Source organism: Epargyreus clarus, unplaced genomic scaffold (genome assembly GCF_041222505.1).
Source record: "Epargyreus clarus isolate Ecla_fem2 unplaced genomic scaffold, WU_Ecla_fem_2.2 ptg000010l, whole genome shotgun sequence".
NCBI lineage: Eukaryota > Metazoa > Arthropoda > Insecta > Lepidoptera > Hesperiidae > Epargyreus > Epargyreus clarus.
Window position 1 is genome coordinate 9,899,205 of NW_027332218.1, and position 20,919 is coordinate 9,920,123.

The following is a 20,919-nucleotide window of genomic DNA, read 5'->3' on the forward strand; positions in this document are numbered from 1 at the left end:
CTGAGGACTAAATAGAAACGCTTCGCGGAATTGGAGTTCTATCTGAGATCAACCGTATACGTTAGTTTGCTAGAGAACTAAGTTGGTTTCATATACTACAACTAAGCGGCATGACAACAAACTTTATTGAAGATAAGCTTGAAAAAATATTTTTTAATAACAAAATGTTTCGTACATCTCCATACATCCGCTATACGAATCTGATAAAAAGATCCGGCATATTGATGCCATGTGAACAAGGCCTTATGTCTTTGGGAACGGCACAAAGTCAGCCCCATTAAAGCACAATCAAAGGTTATGCCGTTAATTCGCATTGAACGTAATTCAAGTTAAGGCGAAGTATGTACTCATTAAAAATATTAATTAATTAATTTATGAAGTGTTTTTTTTATCACTTTTAATTTTTGTTATTTAGAAAATGGTAGTGTCAATTCGTAAATTTAAAATATAGTTGAACGTACTTGTAGTAGGGTGTTGTAGCAGTTGCAAGACTTTGTAGTTGGGTAGTGCGTTTCAGCGCATCCAAATTAGTAAAATTTTTACCATTGTTGTGGTATTGGTGGTATATAGTACGAGTATATATTGGTGGGCTTTCTTTATCTGCAATGCATCCGTCATTTGTAAGGTAGGAATTCAGATTTTAGTGTTTTTTTTATAGTGTATATTTATAAATATATTAAAGAAATATTTTATCTAAGGCAAGATAAAATATGATAAAACATGCAGATATTAAGTGTAAATAGATTTTAAAATGTTTTTCTTTAGCGAAGCTAAGCCTTAACTCAACAGAATTACACAATGGAATCCGCACATATGGTATCAATATCTACCAATATTGTATGTCATAGTTCATCGTATAAGCATGTGCGTTCAAATTAATAGTTAAATCTAAAAGCAATAATTCAAAATAATGATTTTGTGTTTTTCGTAAAGTAAAATTCACTACTTAAGAATTAACTACAAGTGTGTCTTATTTTCAAATTATTAGTAGAGATATTTGTACCTACTATATGAATTCTGTTACACATATCCATGAACAACAGTGATCACTTACCATCAGGAGAAGTGTATACTACTACAAAACCAATCAAATCAAAAATATTTTATTCAAAATGTATTCGTTACAGAACTATTTTTGAAAGTCAATTGAACCGCCACTTCGCAAGGTGTTTCGCTACAGTGAAGGGATTGACTTATAGAAATAGCCGATTAGGGTTGATCTTTTTCCACCATATCCAATCGAAGTATGATAGCCCAGGCTTTCCTCAGTTATGAGTAGAGCTGTGCCCAGAAATGGTTCATAAAAGAATTGCAGCCACATACAACATTTCTCATACATTCTCACATTTTTATTTATCCCCAAATCAAGTGATCATTTTCTACTATTTTAAAAAATCTACCCTATTTTAAAAAATCCGCCAAATTAAGTGATAATTTATTTCTACCGCCTTATTTTGAAAAATCCAATTTGAACCCGGGAACTTAGTTTGGAAGGTACTACTGCTACTAGTTCTTAGCACCTTAAAACTAGTTAAATTGGCAATATCTAGTTAATGGCAAGGAAAATGTCACATAGATTTTATGAATCTTTTATGTACCTGATCAATAAATATTAACGGCACACATAAATGTCTGTAACATATTTTATTAATAATATTTCACATGTTTATATGAATTTTATTGAGGTGGCCTATTCATTATTTAGTACTTATAAAATGTGCTATGCTCATAAAATTTCACTGAATGCTATCTGTATAATCTATATAACAAAATTGATTAATTTGATGACAATCTGTAAGGACTCATGGTTGGATTTTGGAAGCGCTCCCACACCTATTTCGGGCTGATAACAGAGTATAAATTAACTGAGTTCTAGTTTGAAGAGGAAGAGAGAGAGGTAAGGGGATACACTTTTAGGAAGCGTTTCAACTTAGTTCTCAGCGAGATACACTTTTACGAAGCGTTTCAACGTAGTCCTCAGGGAGATACACTTTTACGAAGCGTTTCAACTTAGTCCTCAGCGAGATACACTATTCCGAAGCGCTTCAGCTTAGTCCTCAGCGAGATACACTATTCCGACGCGTTTCAACTTAGTGCTCAGCGAGATACACTTCTCCGAAGCGTTTCAACTTAGTCCTCAGCGAGATACACTATTCCGAAGCGTTTCAGCTTAGTCCTCAGGGGTAGCGACGCATTTGTGGGCACAGATGCGTTGCATTCTAACCCTCTCTGGAGTTGATTATGGATAGGTATGGGCAGCAGCTGCCACTTACAATCAGCTGGACTGCATGCCAATCTGCTACCTTTATTTTACAAAAAAGTGTAGTTTTCTTTATTATATTAATTTTCTTTCACCGTTGATACGTGTGATATATAATTTCTGAAGCGCATTTAACTTCAAAAAATTACATTCTTGGATTTGAACCCTGGACCGTCGTGAACTTTTACCTCTCAACAACTTATTAACCCATGTGAAAATACTAATTTGAATAAAACACCCGATCAAGTTGGAAGTCATCAGCAAAAATCTACCCTCGAACACGTAATAAAACAATAATTAAATCCGCCCTGAGGGTGGAAAAATCCAATTTGTTTTTACGACGACGCTTTAGTTCAGTCGCTTAGTGTGAAATGACCTTTATGAGGTTTGCTATGTGCATTGTATTAGTACTATATGTACCCTTAGTATGAGTTTTTACGTTTTAAAAAAATGACTGTTTTTGTATTTGTTTACGTAGCGCCCCTAGCGGACTGTATCAGAACTGATTGGAAATGTATGGGAAATACAAAAACAGTAATTTTTGTAAAAACGTAAAAACTCTTACTAACGGTAGTGTTGTGTTTGGAACTTTATCATACAAGTATGTATGGTATGTTACGTAAAATGTAAATTATTTAAAACAGTGATAAATTTTTGGTTTGAAATTCAGCCTTTCTCGATGAGGTATTAGAACCTCATACCTAGATAGATCAGAAATTTGGACCTTATGTGCGTTTTACAATTGCATTATCACTTTTACGATGAAAAAAATATCGCGACTGTAAAAAAATCTCATAGGTACACCTATGAGATTTTTGTAGATGCAATGTGGTGCATTCTGAGATCTCAAAAGCATATTTAAGCTCTCCTTCAATCTACTTATTTCTAGAGAAGGTCGGAATTTCATAATATTATCGGATCCGAAATTTCAACTTGACATTGCAATCTTTCCATAGGAAATCTTTCGGATTTTACCAAAACTTTGTTGACGAAACTTTTAATTTGGGTATTACCTGTGCATAAGGTTGCCCACAAGCGAAGCAAAGCTCTCAGACAATAAACTTACCAGTGTCCCGAGCGGGTCGTGGGGACAGTTAACGAGCTGCCTAACGGCACGCACTTTAATGACTTTTAATGAGGAAACTTACTTACGTCGCCGGCTTGCAAGACATTTGCATTAGACTTTATAAAAGTTTGAAATTAGAACAGATGTTTTTCGCCTTTGAACCGTGCTTCAAAAATAAGTTCTAAAAAGCTTTTAAAATGCTTTTTAAATAATTTTACTTCTTAATCTTCTTTCTTAATTCTTAATTCTTATAATCTTAATTTAAATATGAAATAAATTTTATACAAACATTAAATAATTTTTTGGTTAGTAAAAAATGATGTTTAAAATTGATTTAAATGGATGATGAGAATTTTTTACTGTAAAATTAAATCATAGTGTTTCAGGTTAAAGCTCTTAATTTTTTGTTTTAGATTCTTTTGTTACTCCTATAATTTAAAAAACCCATTGTAAAAAATGTTTATCTATTACAGATGACTTACTGCTTATTTTTACTCCAAAAAACAGGAAAATCAAAATTGCAAATATCCATGGCGTCGCGCACATTTTTGTTTGAATCTCATCCCCAAATATTTTGATGAAAAACTTATCAAGATCGGGAAACGCTGTCAAAAGGCGCGGACAATGCGCACAACAAAGGCTCATAGACTCGAGTCAAACTCACGCCTTTTTACTGCGAGGTATTCCACGCGCTCAATACGATGTTCCTAACAATGCGATCCTACCTTTATGAAGAACCGATTTTGTTAAGACCCCTACGCAACGACTGACGGGAAACGTTTTTATTGTATCTGTTTTTTAAACGACACCTTTGAAGTACCTTTTTTAGAAACTTTTAAGTATCTTCGGAGACGCTCTTTGTAGGTAAATAATGTTGAGTAAAATACATATTTCAATTTTAACTTTTCTATTGTGAGCGAAGATTTCCATTAGAAAAGTGAAATAAAATTAACTTACTTAAAAATATTTCACCGTAGCAAAACTCATTATATATGTACTTGATCGGTTTGCTTTTCATTTAAAATATTAGTTGAAGATACAATATACCTAAATACAGATCTTAATCAAACAATTTTGCTTCACACACTTTCCAAATCACTTTGTTCCTTCTATACATGTTGTATATTTTAGAAGCCCTCTTAAAATTTTCTCCTTTTTCAGCATGTCGCCTTAGGATTGTGCATGCGCCACTTAACAAGAGATATAACAGTTTTTGAGCATTGTGACCTTACAACTGCATGGTTCGTCTCCAATAACGACTCAAACGCTATAACATTAAGATCGATTAAAGTAGAAGGTGGAAAAACATCAAAATCCTTACACAGGAAAATATCCCTTCGAACCTCGCAACAAGGGATAAATCCGCATAAAGGTGTGGGATTAAAAAGGAATGCCATTCGATGGAGTGTCGACGTGTTGTTTAGTAAAATGCAATCATATAGATCGATAAAAAGACGTATTATCCGGATATTACAAGGGGCGATTGTTAGTGTGATTTCGTGCGAAAAAATTTCCTTTAACTCCTCGCCTTATTTCGTCCATCGATATTATTCGGAGATTTGTCTTTTTATGATATTGTCGTGATGGCTTCGGATTCTGGACTTCGGTGCCCTTAATTGATGGGTTGCGTCAATAAATTTTAGATTTTCGAGTCTTTGAGACGTGGGTTTTTTTATTTAAATCTAGTTTCAGCTTGCGTCATTGGTTTTACAATTTGATGAGTAACTGGCTAAAAAGAAATGTATTAAAGTAACAAAACACTATGTGGCTATCTGCCGTCTAGTAAAATCTATAACCACTTTGATTTTTTGTATTTGAATTCCCGAACTTCCTTATAGATGTGATGCTTCTAATAAGGTTTAAGATGGAACGTTTCCATCTGCGTCACATCTAATAAATGAAATACGAAAGAAGTGCTATTGTACTGTTGATATACCTACCTAAAGCAGAAATAGATGAGGCGGTTTCGCACCAAAGTTCTACAAAAAAAATGTAGTGAAGTAAGATATCGTAAAAATAGCTGCAGTGTCTGTCTGCCTTAAACTGTAGCCTTAACCATTTTTATTTAGTCCCAATACCAGAACATTCAATATTATTTAAATCAAGTACCTAAATAGATTTATAAATCTATATTTACCTGTTGATAATAAACTTTAGAAAACTTTCTACTTAAACATTTCAAGTGACATGAGAGAAATGCAAACATAGCCGCATACTACGCTAGTATCTCATAAATTTGAAACCCATCAACCGAACCATATTGCAAGGAAAAAATAAATATAAAAGTTGCGGTCGGTCATTCCCTATTTATTATTTATCAATTGTATAAATTATTGAATAGAACCGCGCCGGCCATCCCGGGACCCTCAGGATAGCATCCCGTTTTACGATCGGGTTTATCGCTGTACTAGATAAGCTGGGTTTTCTCGCAAATTTTTCAAATGGGTGGAATTGGGAAGTTCTATAGTCGACTTTATTCAATTTATAACAGGTACTAGCATATCTACTAAAATCTGTATGGTAATTAATACGATTTACAAAATATATAATATTATCGCTTTGTGTACACTTTTAGGGTTCCGTACCAAAAAGGTAAGAACTGAACCCTATTCCTAATTCTCCGCTCCCTGTCCGTCTGTAAGACGGTTCTCTCTCTTAAACCGTGATGGATAGAAACTTCACATTCTTACAGATTTTATGTAATGGTGACCGATATAACAAAATAACTACAAACGAAAAAAGCTTCGAAATAAATGGGTATCGCCATACAATAAACCAACAACTTTGGTATAAAAATGGGCCACTTTTACCTAACTTTGGCAATTATACCTAAGTTTGAAGTAGAAAACCAGAGTGCAATCCACGTAATATAAACGGCTCCTGCCGCTTATGGATATCTTACCAGCCCTGTAGATATAGATCAGGGGTTCTGAAGCCGATCACAGATGCTAAACCAGGCCTGAGGACTAAAATGGTCATCTCTAAAATATGTAGGTACCTAAATAAGTCAGCATCCACACCGTTCCATCGAAAGCTAGAAATGCTTCAGGCTACGAATCAAGTAGTGGTGATACCTACCCACTACCCAGTAATATTTTTAAAGTACTTAGAACTTGTGATTTACTTAGAACTTATGATACGATGGTCACATTCATCATCATCATCATCATCAACCCATTACTGTCCCACTGCTGGGCACGGGTCTCCTCTCATAATGAGAAGGATTAGGCCATAGTCCACCGCGCTGGCCAAGTGCGTATTGTAAGACATCACATACCTTTGAGATTTTTTTTTATAAATCTCTCAGGTATGCAGGTTTCCTCACGATGTTTTCCTTCACCGTTTAGCAAGTGATAATTAATTTTAAATACGCACATAACTTTGAAAAATCAGAGGTGCTTGCCTGGGATTTGAACCTCGGACCCCTCGATCGAGAGGCCGTGTTTCTTAACCACTAGGCTATCACTGCTATACATCTATCATGTCATGCTCTACATCCTTGAACAGTGTGGTGACATGAGGCATTCCTACTTAGTTTCCAGGGTCAGGATCTGCGGCCAACATTAGTTAGGGGCTCTAATCTTATTTAGCGTTGATTACACATATTCATGAACGGCACTGGCTTACCTTCGGTAGACTGCAAACTCGATTTCATAATAAAATATACACCTGTATGAAAATAATATTTCTTGCAAAGGTATCGTACTATAAATAATATAGTGAATATTATAAATGATTGAACAATAATTCCTAGGCCATCTTGACCCCAGTCGGGGTCAGTTTACGAGCGGACCGTCAGTTATATCCTTACTGCACTAGTTGAGCACACAGGGTTTGCCTGCGAATTTTGTTTTTTATAATCCTTACTAATGTTATAAATCCAAAAGTAACTCTGTCTGTCTGTCTGTCTGTCTCTTCTTCACGCCTAAACCACTGATTCGATTTTAATGAAATTTTGTGCAATAGTCTGAGACAGGAGAAAGGACATAAGATAGTTTTTATCCCGGAAATCCCACGGGAACTAGGGATGGCGATGTAAGATCGATTAATCGGAGAATCGATTTTTGGACCAAAAAGTCGATTATTTTAATCGATTTTAGTAAGGATTGAATCGTAAACTATGCATTTGATCAAATGATGATCTTTATAGCAAAGTTGTTGTTCATGAGCCCACGAAGGTTTCAGAGTTGGTACGACCAATTTTCGCCAGGTGGCGCCACTGTCATTCCAATGAAGGTACGAAGTTTCAGTTTTATGTATGTTAGTATGTCATATTATTTTCTTTTAAACGCGGGCGAAGCCGCGGGCAAAAACTAGTACTTTTTTTGCACAGGTTAAACTACTAACTCCAGATTTTTTTTTGTCTACCCACATGAAAAGAATTGTATGTAGATAATAGTCATCCAATATTAGTCTATTTTACTACTCGTACATGTATGTTAATGTGTGGATAACTGTAATTGGCGTACGCTGTTGTTATCCCTAAGAAATAAATAAATAAATCAAAATAATATTTTAATTGTATTTCTTCTTCATTACAAATTAATATTACGGATGAAGCGTGTAATTTAGGTCAGTTAGAAAAATAATATCCTTATTTTTTAAACTAATTAAAATTCAATTAATAAAAAAAAAAACCTACTGCATACAATTTAGAGAGTTTACTATTATTGTACTCCAAATGTGTGTAACACACTTTAACAAACTTTTTGCGCTGTTTAACACAAATTCAATAAACCCAAGTGTTGATTCCCCGTTTTCCATTTCTTACTGAACACAATGATTTATTGTACAAAACACTTAATCTATAAACGTCAGCGTGTACAGAACACAACGACATACCGATATTTTTTATGTATGTTAAGATATTCCAATATTTTGCAGTTTCGAGTTTTTCCGCTAAGATGCGCATCCAGGGTTTGGTTGATCACGTCATATAGGCTTATGATGAAAAATTATTCTTTTTACCCGACTGCTGAGGGAAACTTTTTTAAGCACATGTGTGCAAGCATGTCTTGTCTTATATCTCATTCTTTAGCACGTTCTGTAGTTTAAACGGCTTGTCGTTTCCTTTGATTCGTCTTAATTGTGGGAGTGCTATATTCTTTAAGCAGTCTTTTTTTTTGTAATAATTATTGATATATTTTTATTTATTTGGATTAATATTTTTATCGCTCATACTATAAAGAGTGTGCGACAGGTTTAGAAATTCCACTTATATAAATTACATATTTATAACTATTCTTTGATTTCTTTACCTATAAGAAGGTTATATTTACATTGATTACAATAAATCAATGATTAAGCCACATACTTTACATTTCAATAAAGGAAGTTTAATTTACTATTTGTTGTTATTAAAAAAATATATAAACTTTCTACAAAACTATCACACATTGATAACTTTTAAAGATGTTTCTGACGTAACGATACTTCACGTAGCAAGCCTAACCCCAATCCGGTTGCCGCATATGTGCAGTGGTTAATTTATGGGCTCTTTGACTTGGCGCAGGTTTGATCCCGCGTAATAACGTGTTTCTTATTTATGTTTTAGTTATCTGTTTCGGAGTAAGGGAAAATAATGGTTTTATTAATTCGTTTTAAAATTCAGTGAGAAGACGGTATGGGAGGTATGCGGTTCTCATTTTAATTGCATGTTCTGGAGTGTGTGAAAAATATGGTGATATGTATTATATATTTTATGGACTTGCTTTTGCATTACCTTGCCCCTCAAATCAATGCGTTGCTACACGGCTTACGCGGGGTTCAAACCCGGGTCCTTCAGACCAAGATCGACATGGTGGCATTCTAGAGACCCAAAGAACTACAGTGGAGTTCCCATGGTGGAAATTTAAGCTCGGAATCCTTGGTTTAGTGACACAAAAAATATCAGAATTGACGATTATTTTGACGCAGAAGTAGCCTATAAAATTTCTTGCACAAATGGGACCTGAGATTAACAGTATTTAGGCAATATTAGCTATAACTGCTTAAACTTTTATTTTATTCTTATCTATTTTAGACCAAAGTTTGATTACGGGAGCTAGCAAAATAATGGCAATTATTAGACATACAAAAACCGGTTTATTTAAAAAGATAGACTATGTTACTCATAAACTTAAGACAATTGAATCCAATAAAATAATCCCAAATTAACCAGAACAAACGTGTTACACTATTTAGGTCTTATCCAGACCAAGAATCGAACCCGGAACCACAGCATCAAAACATTAGCACCAATTCGCATAATCAATTCACATAAAAACACTTGGCGCGATAACCGCAAATCGTCTAGATCGGTTCGCCAGTTTTATGGCCACTGTCCATGCGTAGCGTTATCGCCTCAGTTTATGAGACATAACTGCCCGGTAGGATATCTGATGCATTTTTAGCTACGTTTTGGGTTAAGACAATCGGTTGGGGGATGGTCCAAGGCATGGGATGAGCGATAATATTATTTAAGGTTTGTTAAGTTACGGATTTTGTAAATTTATAAATTTTATAATAATATAATAATAAAAAGTAAAAATATATTTGTGATTTTATAATTATGTTAAAATAAAATATGAATTAGTGGATGATTAAAAAAATATTTTTTGTAGTCTAAAGATTTATTGCTTTTCACATAAATGGTATTTTTACAGTTATGGATCATTCCAGAACTAGTCACCTGGGAAATTTGTGCGGTAAAGGATTCCGAGTTCGATTCCCAGTCAGACAGCCATTTAAAATCGTGAGTTTAGGTGTCAGTATTTGTTTCCGTGTATTTGTCTACATAATGCATCGACGATACAAAAAAACTGTTTTTTATAAGTTTATCACAATTTCTTTTATAATTCCTGAGGTATTCCTAGAGCGCTATGACATGGGACTCTTCAAAAAAGGTGCAAAAAGAGCTCTCCTTCAAAGCCGGCAATGCATTGGCGACTCCTCTGGTGTTGCAAATGTTCATAGGCGACGTTGACTACTTTCCATCAGGTAGCACGTCTGATTTATCAAAAAAAAAAATAAGAATTAAAGGAAACTTTCATCTTGGAAGCTTGAAAATGAGACTACATAACTTACTTTTCGCCCTTGGATTTTAACTTGGGCAGCGTAACAAAAACCAATCGACTTGGAAATACACAGTAGAGTGGATTAGGATAAAGTTAACCGAACGTTTGCCGGCAGTTTGAGGTCATTGCGGGCCGTTTCGGACAATAAGAGGTCGGGAGGTGGAATATTTATTTGATTCTGTAAGCAGCTGCTAAGCTCTCGTCTTTTGTTTTAGAACGCTTGTGAAACTTTTCATTTAGTCCATTGATATGTTTCAAATTTTGGTCCTTACCATGCAAAAGTCAGAAGACGCAATTTTACTTTTTGGACGTCATGGGGGATTTATGTGATCTACTCTTGTCCCTTGGTCGTCATAAAATTGTGTCGTCTGAAAATTGCAACCTTAATATAACATTTCAATGGATTAATCACAATGGATCGTTTAACACGTTTTTGGCAAATCGGTACCTAAATCATTTTGCTGTTTGATTAGGTAATGAAGATTTCCTTGTAATTTGACTCTGAAATAAGTCTAGTGCCACTGCAATGGTCCGCAGACCATGCGTTTGGGCTGTGTTTTAGAAATTCTATGGCCACCTGTTTTCTTGGGATTAAGTAGATATTCAAACCGGTACATTTATATATACTACTAGCTGACCCGAAAAATGTTAAGGGTAAACAACCCTTATCATTTAGGGGGATAAAAAATAGATGTTGGCCGATTCTCATAGATACCGGATAAGCACAAAAAATTTCATCAAAATCGGTCAAGCCGTTTCGAAGGAGTATGGCAATGAAAACTGTGACACGAGAATTTTATATATTAGATATGCTTTTATTCCCTGAAAGTAAATGGGGTCACTATACAACAAACGGCTATTTGGTACTGTGATAGGTAGACAGTTAAAATCTTCCCAAAGCATTTACTTCTATGGCTGCTATATATCAAATACTAAAAATAAATGAAACATTAGTGGAACGCAACCCTCCATGTGCGAGTTTGACTCTCACTTGGTCAATTATTGAAACATCTTTTCACTATGCGGTGCGGTTATTTTCAATAGCGATTTAAGCAATAAATATTCCTTACAATATACTTAATACAATTTAGAATTATTTACACATGTCCACTAGGCCACTTACCCTCAGGTGTGTTACCCTGTATGTAACACATTAAAAAGTTAGAAATAGCGATCACCTTTACATTAAACTAGAAATGTCTTTAGAAACAGCGGCGGATGCGTATGCGCATAAAAATAGCATTTTTAATATATAACAAGATGACGTTGATTGACGGATCCCGCGGCGGGTGACTAAGTTTAGTCATTAAATGGACACTTCGATGGCGCAAGTTTGTCGACTATTTTGACGTAAATGTTGCGCTCGGTAAAAAGCAGTAAACTCATTAGATGTTTGTAGAACATGGTTTGACTATTGATGGGCTGTAATTTGGATCTGGATCGCCGTGTCTGAAAGCAATTTATTTAAGTTTCTGTTCATTTGTATTTTCTTGTTTTTACAAGCTGCATGGTACATATTTTTTTCTATTTGTAGTCACTTTTTTGTCTTGTGTGGACCAAACTTTAAAGTATCAATTCAATCTTAATCATCACCATAATTATCGTAAAAGCTTTTCGAACTACTTCAATCATTTTACAATAAGCGACGTGCAACTCGAATTATATAATCGAATTATCTATTATATTTATTTCTGAAGTCGGCGCTCATATTAGACACGCTGTTTATATCGTTATCTAAAGAAATATATAGAGCGCCGACTTCAGAAATATGTACTAAACCAACATTTATTTGAATTATTTTTTACTTTGTAGTGACATAGAAGTCGGTTGTATTTTTTTGGTAAAATAATTTTGAAGAATTATCCTCTAAGGCTACTTAATGTAAAACTGAATAACAATAACAAGCACGTTTACGTAACAGTAAATAAAATCGTGAATACTTCTACCATTATTTTTTCTCTACGATCGAATTGTCGTATGTGATTAAAGTGCCCCTTAACATTTATTGTCAATGGCTCATCATTTTATAAATATTTCATTGCATTTTTTACCTAATGCCGTTTTTGTGGGCACTTCCAAAACCGGTGAGTAATTACTTATTGATGTAAGTAATACACACCTTTCGTTTTAAGTAACATACGTAACTGTATGACATATAAGAGGAAATTTATTATTGTGTGTTTCTCACAATTATTCTTAACGATAGGTTCTGTATACATTTTTGGGATGGAAAATTATGTAAGATTTAAAATTTTTCAAACAGTGACTATCAATATTTTCAATATAAAACTGTTCATACTGTGTATTTGATTTCATTTAAAGTCTTATTAAATTCAACATCTTGACTCTACCAATAAGGACAAAATATAAAAAACAATTTCTCAAACATTTTATTTATCTGATATATTCGTATAGCAACAACATCTCAAACATCTAATAACTTACTCTACCTCCTAGACATCGTTCAATATCCTACTCTACTATTTATACAGGGGCTCTACATTTGCGGACGGTCAGCCGATCGCCGTATTATGTAAAGTGTCCCCTCATTACGGACATCAATGACGGCTCTATCCTGGATGTGGAGCGACTTGTGCGTCTTGATACTTTAAATTTTAAATTGTTTTAATAAAATAGAAAGTAAATAAAAAATATTTTTTTTTTGTAATTTAAAAAATTGTTGTAATTATTTACTACTTAGTTTTGAATTCGGCGCTCATATTGCACGCGGCTTACGTCCTGTATGAGTTTTTACGTTTTTACGTAAACAAATACAAAAACTGTCATTTCTGTATATGTTTACGTATATGCCCATACATTTCCAATCAGCGCCCCTAGCAGACTGTATCAGAACTGAACGGAAATGTATGGGAAATACGTAAACAAATACAAGATCAGTCATTTAAAAAAAAGGTAAAAACTCATACTAAGGGTACTGATTAAAATGATTGGTATAAAATTATTATATAATTGTACTGTAGGTTAAATAGCTATATAAACTGTCATATTTTTGGTATTACAGGAAGTAATCCTCCACTAAGTTATGTCATCTGTCTGTCTGTTTTTCTACGCTCATGGTCCATAGTGGCTATAAACACTCATGGACATAATATGTACTCAACACCAGATATGATTATGTGTCATGAAGCGTATGTTCCCCGCAAGAACTAAGTTAGGAGATAAGTATGTTTACTTTACATACTTTAAAGTAGATCACAAGAGCACTAAACACTGCTGTCATTGGGCAGAAACAGTAGTGGCGGTGGTACCTCCGAAGTAGAACCACAAAAAGTTTTACCACGGAATATAGTCTAAATACTCTCATATAGAGAGCAGTCCCGTGCCCAGCAATGATGCTGTCTAGACGCTTTCTACATTCATAGCTTCACACTAGGATTCCCTGTGTGGTTTGTGACATGGACACACACAGACGAATACACAAAGACCCAGACCCAGAACAGATATCCAAACCATACACATGTCTGTCTGGCCGAGGATCGAACCCGGAAACCTTTGCGTGTCAGACGGGTATGATCACGTACCTGCCTATAGTAATAGTCCGCATAAAACTGCTAGGCCGCTCAGAATATAGAAATGAATCGCGTCATCATAGCAAATTGTATCGGCTCGCAACAACTTCAGAGTGGACTAGCAGTATGGCGCGAACTATACAAAAGTATCAAAACCACCCAGCCCTAGTATATTAGCACTACGTCACGTGCAGGTTACGAGTTGCGGGTAGTTTTATTAAGAATTACAATTATTTATTTACACCGCCCAGAGCCCGCTATCTGTATGGTAATCATATTTGTTTGTTGCCCCAATGCAATATTTATGGGTTTCTATTTGTTTCCGAGTGTACGAAGTTTCGTATGGAATAGTTGGAGTATGTTTCCGTGAGTAAAAGCGGATGGGAAGTAGGGTTTTCTGTCTTAATTCGGCCGCTATTTATTTATTGTTGAATTATATATCATTTAGCTCGCTACCCCACTGCCGGGCGCGAGTTTCCTTACAATCGTGATTTAGTACTAATTCATTGAGGATTGGTAAAAGTAAGTACGAAGATAGTGGTACCACCACCGCCAGGCTTTCGCTTATTACCTAAAAGCAGTGTCACGTTCTGATGTGTTAGAACGATGTGGTTGCAATGCATCGGTAGCGACCTTAGGAAAGACTCCTATCCAATCTAAAATTGACTACGCATGTCTCTGGGCAGCAATAACCACTTACCATCAGGTGGACTGCATGCCCGTCTGTTATCCCTGAGAACTTAGTTTATACGCCACATATAAGTATCTCTCCCTTAAAGCATTAATCAACTATGACCCACGCGGTGGAACGGTCGCCATACTGGTCCGACACGCAGTGGGTTTTCGGTTCCATCGCCTGCAACTAATTGATGAATTTAGTTTTCATATAGTTTCAGTTTAGTTAAGTTTTTATTTCTTTTCAGGATGTTAGTGTTTTCGTTTTTGTTCGTGACTATGGCATCTACGATGTAAGACATCCTAGTGTGCTATGAGTGTAGAAAGTTAACTATTTCTTCAGCGGTTATCAAAGTAAACAACCCTGTCAGATCTGCCAATATTATGCAAATCGTATTATTATTCATACTGTTTTTGCAAAGGGCGTCTCCGTAACCTAATCTTACACTTCGAGACCTTTACAAACTTATGTTTACATTAAATTTCTTACTTTAAGCAACCCTCGCCCTTATTACTTATGGCATAAGGGCGACAGTATCCCTTTTTGGTTTCGTGGTTGAACAAACAAGTTTGTTATTAGTAATACGCTACTTGCTCATAGATGGCGCCTGTGGCGATGCAAATTTCGGAAACGTAATTTCCAATGAAAAATTTTGGGGCGTCGGAAATCTGATTGGGAAAACATCTGTAAGTTATTCTTAGTTATAAGATGAGGTGTTGTTTCATAATGTATCTTTGATATGTTGGGGTAGATGGCGTCGAATTAATTTTTTGGAGCTTAGCGGTTGTGTGGTTTTTTTGTTTCTAAGTGTACTTTGATGCAAAACGGCAGACTTTGGGAAAAGCGATGTTATCTACTTATATTGCTTTATTATTAATTTATTATCCATTTATTTATTCTATTTATTATTACCTATATATTTTAATTTCTTATATTTTAAGAAATTTGCTTAAAAAATAGTATAGTTATCTCCAAACTGCTCGTCCGCTCTGAAGTTGTTGCGAGCAGGTGTAGTCGTACAATTTGCTATGGCGACGCGATTCATTTCTATATTCAGAGCGGACTAGCAGTTTTACGCGGACTATAACTGTTGTAAAATATAAGTAAAGCGTTACAAAATATTGTTTTCTCCTACCTATAATTTTACAGCTTAGTTTTTACTTAATTCATTAAAACGAACTATTTTAAAAAAAGTATTGTTTCGTATGGTTCGTTATAAGGCACATTAATATTATTAACGTAAAATTATAATTAATATTCTTAAACCAGTTGGGAACAACTGTCCCGATTACAATAATATCCAAATATTATTGTAAAGTTGTAATTTTAATAAAGAAATTGTGTAATAATTAATTTAAGTCCATTTTCCGCGTGTAATTTATTTTTAAATAATCGTACATTCACGTAATTTACGTATCTTATATAATATGCAGTATAATACCATATGGAAAATTACGGTACAACATGAATGTTTTCTCATTACGTACTATCCCTACTTCCCATATTCAAGTTCATTTCTCAATCTATGGGTCGCGAACTTACACGAGGTCGTGGGAGAAATGTTTGCAGATTTTCCTCAAGAAGAAATTAATGTACCTATAATTGCAATCCGATATTTAGTTGGTAGAAGCCTATGGATTGGTGGTGCAAGACCAGAGTAGCCCTTGATACTTTTATTATAATGCACGAATGTATGTGTGTGGTAAGGGTTAAGAAAGGTTTCTACCACCTTTCTTATTACAATCATCGGTGGATAATTGACAACTTTTGGGCAAAGATTTTTAAAATCTTTAACAGAAATGTCTAAGTTTTAATTACAAATATGTACTGATGTAAGAAAATTACAGAAAATTTGTAAAAATTAACAGTGATAATAATGTTATAGCAGTGATAGCCTAGTGGTTAAAAAAACGTGGCCTCTCGATCGAGGTATCCGAGGTTCAAATCCCAGGCCCGTACCGCTGATTTTTCAAAGTTATGTGCGTATTAGAAATTAATTATCACTTGTTAAACGGTGAAGGAAAACATCGTGAGGAAACCTGCACACCTGCAAGATTTATAAAAAAATCTCAAAGGCATGTGAAGTCTACCAATACGCACTTGGCCAGCGCGGAGAACTATGGCCTTATCCTTCTCATTATGAGAGGAGACCCGTGCCCAGCAGTGGGACGATAGTGGGTTGTTGATGATTAACGTTATGGACCTTAGCCCTCAGGAGTGACAATGCATCTGTTAACTTGCTACTTTATTTTTATTAAGACCCTTTACACATTCACAGCCTCACACTAGTAATTGATGCGTCGTGGGTGTTATGGACATGGGTGACACACACAAACCAATACACAAACACTGAAATCCATAACGAAATCTATATCCACTATTTTAGATGGCTCGTCGGGAATCGAACCCGGAACTGTTTCAGTCAGACCGCTAGGACGACCGCCCCGCTAAAAATAAGTTAGTAAAAATGGGAGTAAATGAAGTTAAAGTATTTCCTGTACACAATTTTGAAATCTAAATCCTAAGCGTAATTAGAAAAGACATTGGTAATATTTCATACGAAGTCGGCTTGTTGCTATTTCTATTTCATTGGTAAATCTTTATCGCGTTGCTTTACAAAACGGAACTTTATATTGAAGGGCGAAGGTTTAGTTTTAAGGGCTGTCGCTTTATGAATAGTTGTGGGGTCAGTGCGTCGCAATATTGTCGAATATAAATCAATGCTTAGCAAACCCTAGTGTGTTGTGGTGCTTTGTAGTGGCAACTTCATATTTATAAAGAGATTTTATCCCTATATTATAAATTAAATATTTAGCTGTATTTTTTATTTATTTCGTGTCGTATAAATATATCAATGTTGGGATAACGTTTTTATGTAAAATTAGTGATAGCAAAAATGAATTAATTAAAATAAAGAAACAGCTATTGGCTTAATTAAGAATAGAGGCTTAAGATGAAGCACAAATAAATATTATTTTATATCTTATTCCTCTCATCCATTAATCTTTATAAAAATATTTGTTTTCCAAGATACTATGCATACCTGTGGATAATGTAGTATCCAAAATTTTTATAACGGAAAAAATGGAGACAATCTTAATTCTGTACGTTACCAAAACTATATTTTATGAACCGAAACATTTTTCATATATTTAAAAAGAAAAACACTAGGATTCCCTGTGCCGTGGGTGTCACAGATACACACAAACCCGAGTAAACAAACATAGAACCGAAATTAAATTTCTGTTCGGCCGATTTTCGAACCCAGAACCTTGTATCAGACTACTATAATGATATCTCAGTAAAGACGCTCTCTACATTCACAGCCCCACACTATGACTCTCTGTATCATGGGTGCCATGAACACACACAGAGACGAATACACAAACCCAGACCCAGAACAGAGTTCTAAATTAATCATTTAAATATCTGTCTGGCCGGGGATCGAACCCGGAATCATCTGCGCGTCAGACCGGTATGGTGACCACTCTGCTACGCGGGTCTTCTATCGACATCGCAATATTTATTTTTGTGAAAATTATGATTTAGCACAGAAAGGGCGACGGTCCCAATGTTTACGTACATATATCGAAGCTCAGTGCATAGCACAATCATGTGGTATAGAAATATAGATAGCTCCCATCTATTGTTCATTGCAACGTCTTATTTTAAGCATTACGGAAAATTATGTGTTTCGGTTTTGGTTTCACTACTTTGTTGTTGTTGCAGAGTTTAAACAGCTTTTTCTATATTTGCAATATCTTAAAAATGTCATAGCTAAATATTTTTTTAATGAAAAAAATATGCAAAGATATGTTGAAGTCTTCAGACCAACCCTGGATATTGCCCAAATTATGCAAAAAGTTTTTTTTTTATAAAATTTGATTGTTATTATCGGCATACTTTGTAACGCGGTTATGATTTTTAGATTAGCCACGAAAGTAAATGCAAAGATCCATTGGTTGATCGTAGTGAAACTTAAATTAAACATTATATTTTAAATTACCGAATATCTATAAGCGGTATCTATTTAATTTTAGACGAAAAATAACCTAGGTAAGTAAAATAATGACTGGAAGGTATTGACACGTCCATTTTTTTGCTTTCCTCGAGTGTCAAATAAAAAATCAACAGCAATATCATCAATAGTACCTACTAAATAATATCATTATCATCATCAACCCACTGTGTCCCACTGCTGGGCACGAGTCTCCTCTCAAAATGAGAAGAATTAAGTCCACTGCGCTGGCCAAGTGCGAATTGGTAGACTTCACATACCTTTCAAAGCTTTGTTAAAGATTACTCAGGTATACAGGTTTCCTTACGATGTTTTCCTACACTGTTTACGCAGGTAATAATTAAATTCTGATATGCACATAACTTTGAAAACTCAGAGGTAGGATTTGAACCCCGGAACCCTCGATCAACAGGCCGAGTTTTTAACCACTAGGCTATCACTGCTGTCAACTAAATAATGCAACTAATTTTTTCACTTAATTTTACTTCCAAACTAGTTTTAAGTTGTACTTCGTTCGCGAACGGATCATAACGCCATCTAGTATCGTTAGTAGAAACTACAAGTTTCCTCTTGTAAAAGTTCCTCAATGTACACAGAGATGGCGCTAGTAGTAGCTTTGTACCAACGATACGTTGGTAAAGCGATCACTAAACAACCAACAATACTTTGTAACTAACTGTACTTTATTTTATTATTGTATTGTAAGTTTATGTGTATTTTGTGTAAAATTATTAACATTTTCAATAACTTGTTTCAGATACTATGCACAAGAGAACTGGTTAAGTAAATTTTTATTACCTATATTTACCCATTGTATGAAATATTTTTCAAACAACATAAATATAATGCATAATAAGTACAATAAGGCGTAAAACAAATAAGTTTAAATTATTACAGTAAATAGTTATTTATTTTTCACTTAATATTTATTTTACAATAGCATTTTCTATTATATAACCTAAAATTTTAGTTTGATATCAAATGTTTAAAAATATAAATTTTCTCTTTTGTGACGTAAATTATTCAAAAGAAGCTCATAACACGGTCAATTTGCACTTTACAATAACAATAATGTGCTTAACCCTTTAATGCTAAGAATTACACTTTTAATTCCTTCAGACAACCATTAGCCACGGAAGGGTTGATGCTTAACGGACCGACTAATTCTTTTGTCTACAATAAAAGAAATTAAAGTTTTCTTTTTAAGAAACAAGTAGCGACTTTTGATGGAGCCATTGTTTTCGTTTAAATTTATAGAATGTTCTTTTTATAAATATTAAATAAGAAATATTTTATATGGAATTTAGTAAAATGAATAAAATGTTAATATTTGATTTTAATAATATTAAATTATTATTTTTTTCCGATAAATAGTTTTTTTTACAGAAAATGAAGTACCAAATGTGTACCTACTCAACACTGCCTCATTAGGCAAATCAAAGAACCTACACTTACCATTGTAAGTAGTTACTGCCTCATGTGAACATTTGTGATTAAGTGTGTTATGGAGTTTCTTTCGCCATTTCTTTTGAATAATAAAGCCTTATGAAGTGTTCGTAGATTTATTGATATTCAAATACATATAGTAACTTAAAAATCGTCATTGTAATAAAATCCTACGATAATCCATTTAGATATTCTTTTTTGTCTGGTACTATATTTTGATTTTAATTTATTTATTTTTTAGAACTAGAAATTGGATTGTATGAAATAAAAATATATTAAAGTGTATTGTGTAAATTAAATATTGATTTGATTGATTAATAATTAATAATAAAATATTGTATTAATTTTGATTTTTAATCCTAAATATGATTGGAGTTCTATCTCTGGTTGGAATAATTAAACAGCTAAGATAAAAGATGGATATAATTATATAGATTTAGTTCCTTATCTACCTAAATTATATTAGTAGGAGATAGGTATACGTTTCATAGCTCTGTAGCCGTTCGTTAATCTAACTACATTTTCAGGCAGGTTGGCGGTGTATCAGTATGAGCGACGGTGGCTCTATTTACATATAAATTGTCTCTTCATCTCTACTTCGTCTTGCGTCTTCGGATTAGGGTGCGTTTACACTGCGTTGAAGTATTTATGTTTTATATTGAAGTTATAATTATTATTGTCTCATATGGGTATTACTTGTAAGTAGTGAAATATGTAAGGATATTAAAATGTAGCATTTCAAAATATTCAGTGGATTAATGTAAAATCAAATGAAACAAAACAAAAATAATCATACAAATAATACACTTTAAGTTTCAACATCTAACTTCATGGTATGTTACGTCGGCTGTAACTTCTGTATAGTACG

General features: G+C 34.2%; 1 protein-coding gene across 4 annotated transcripts in view; it reads left to right on the top strand.

The window, feature by feature from the left end:
* The window catches only part of trh (PAS domain-containing protein trachealess), a 219,631-nt gene that overhangs the window by 94,716 nt on the left and 103,996 nt on the right, over window positions 1-20,919 (top strand). For 2 of the 4 annotated variants that reach the window (XM_073077435.1, XM_073077434.1), the window contains exon 5: window positions 19,363-19,383. The exons of the other annotated variants lie outside the window; for them this stretch is intronic. In XM_073077435.1, coding sequence (XP_072933536.1) covers window positions 19,363-19,383 — 21 coding nt within the window. The remainder of the gene's footprint in view (window positions 1-19,362; window positions 19,384-20,919) is intronic. 4 annotated transcript variants of the gene reach the window in all.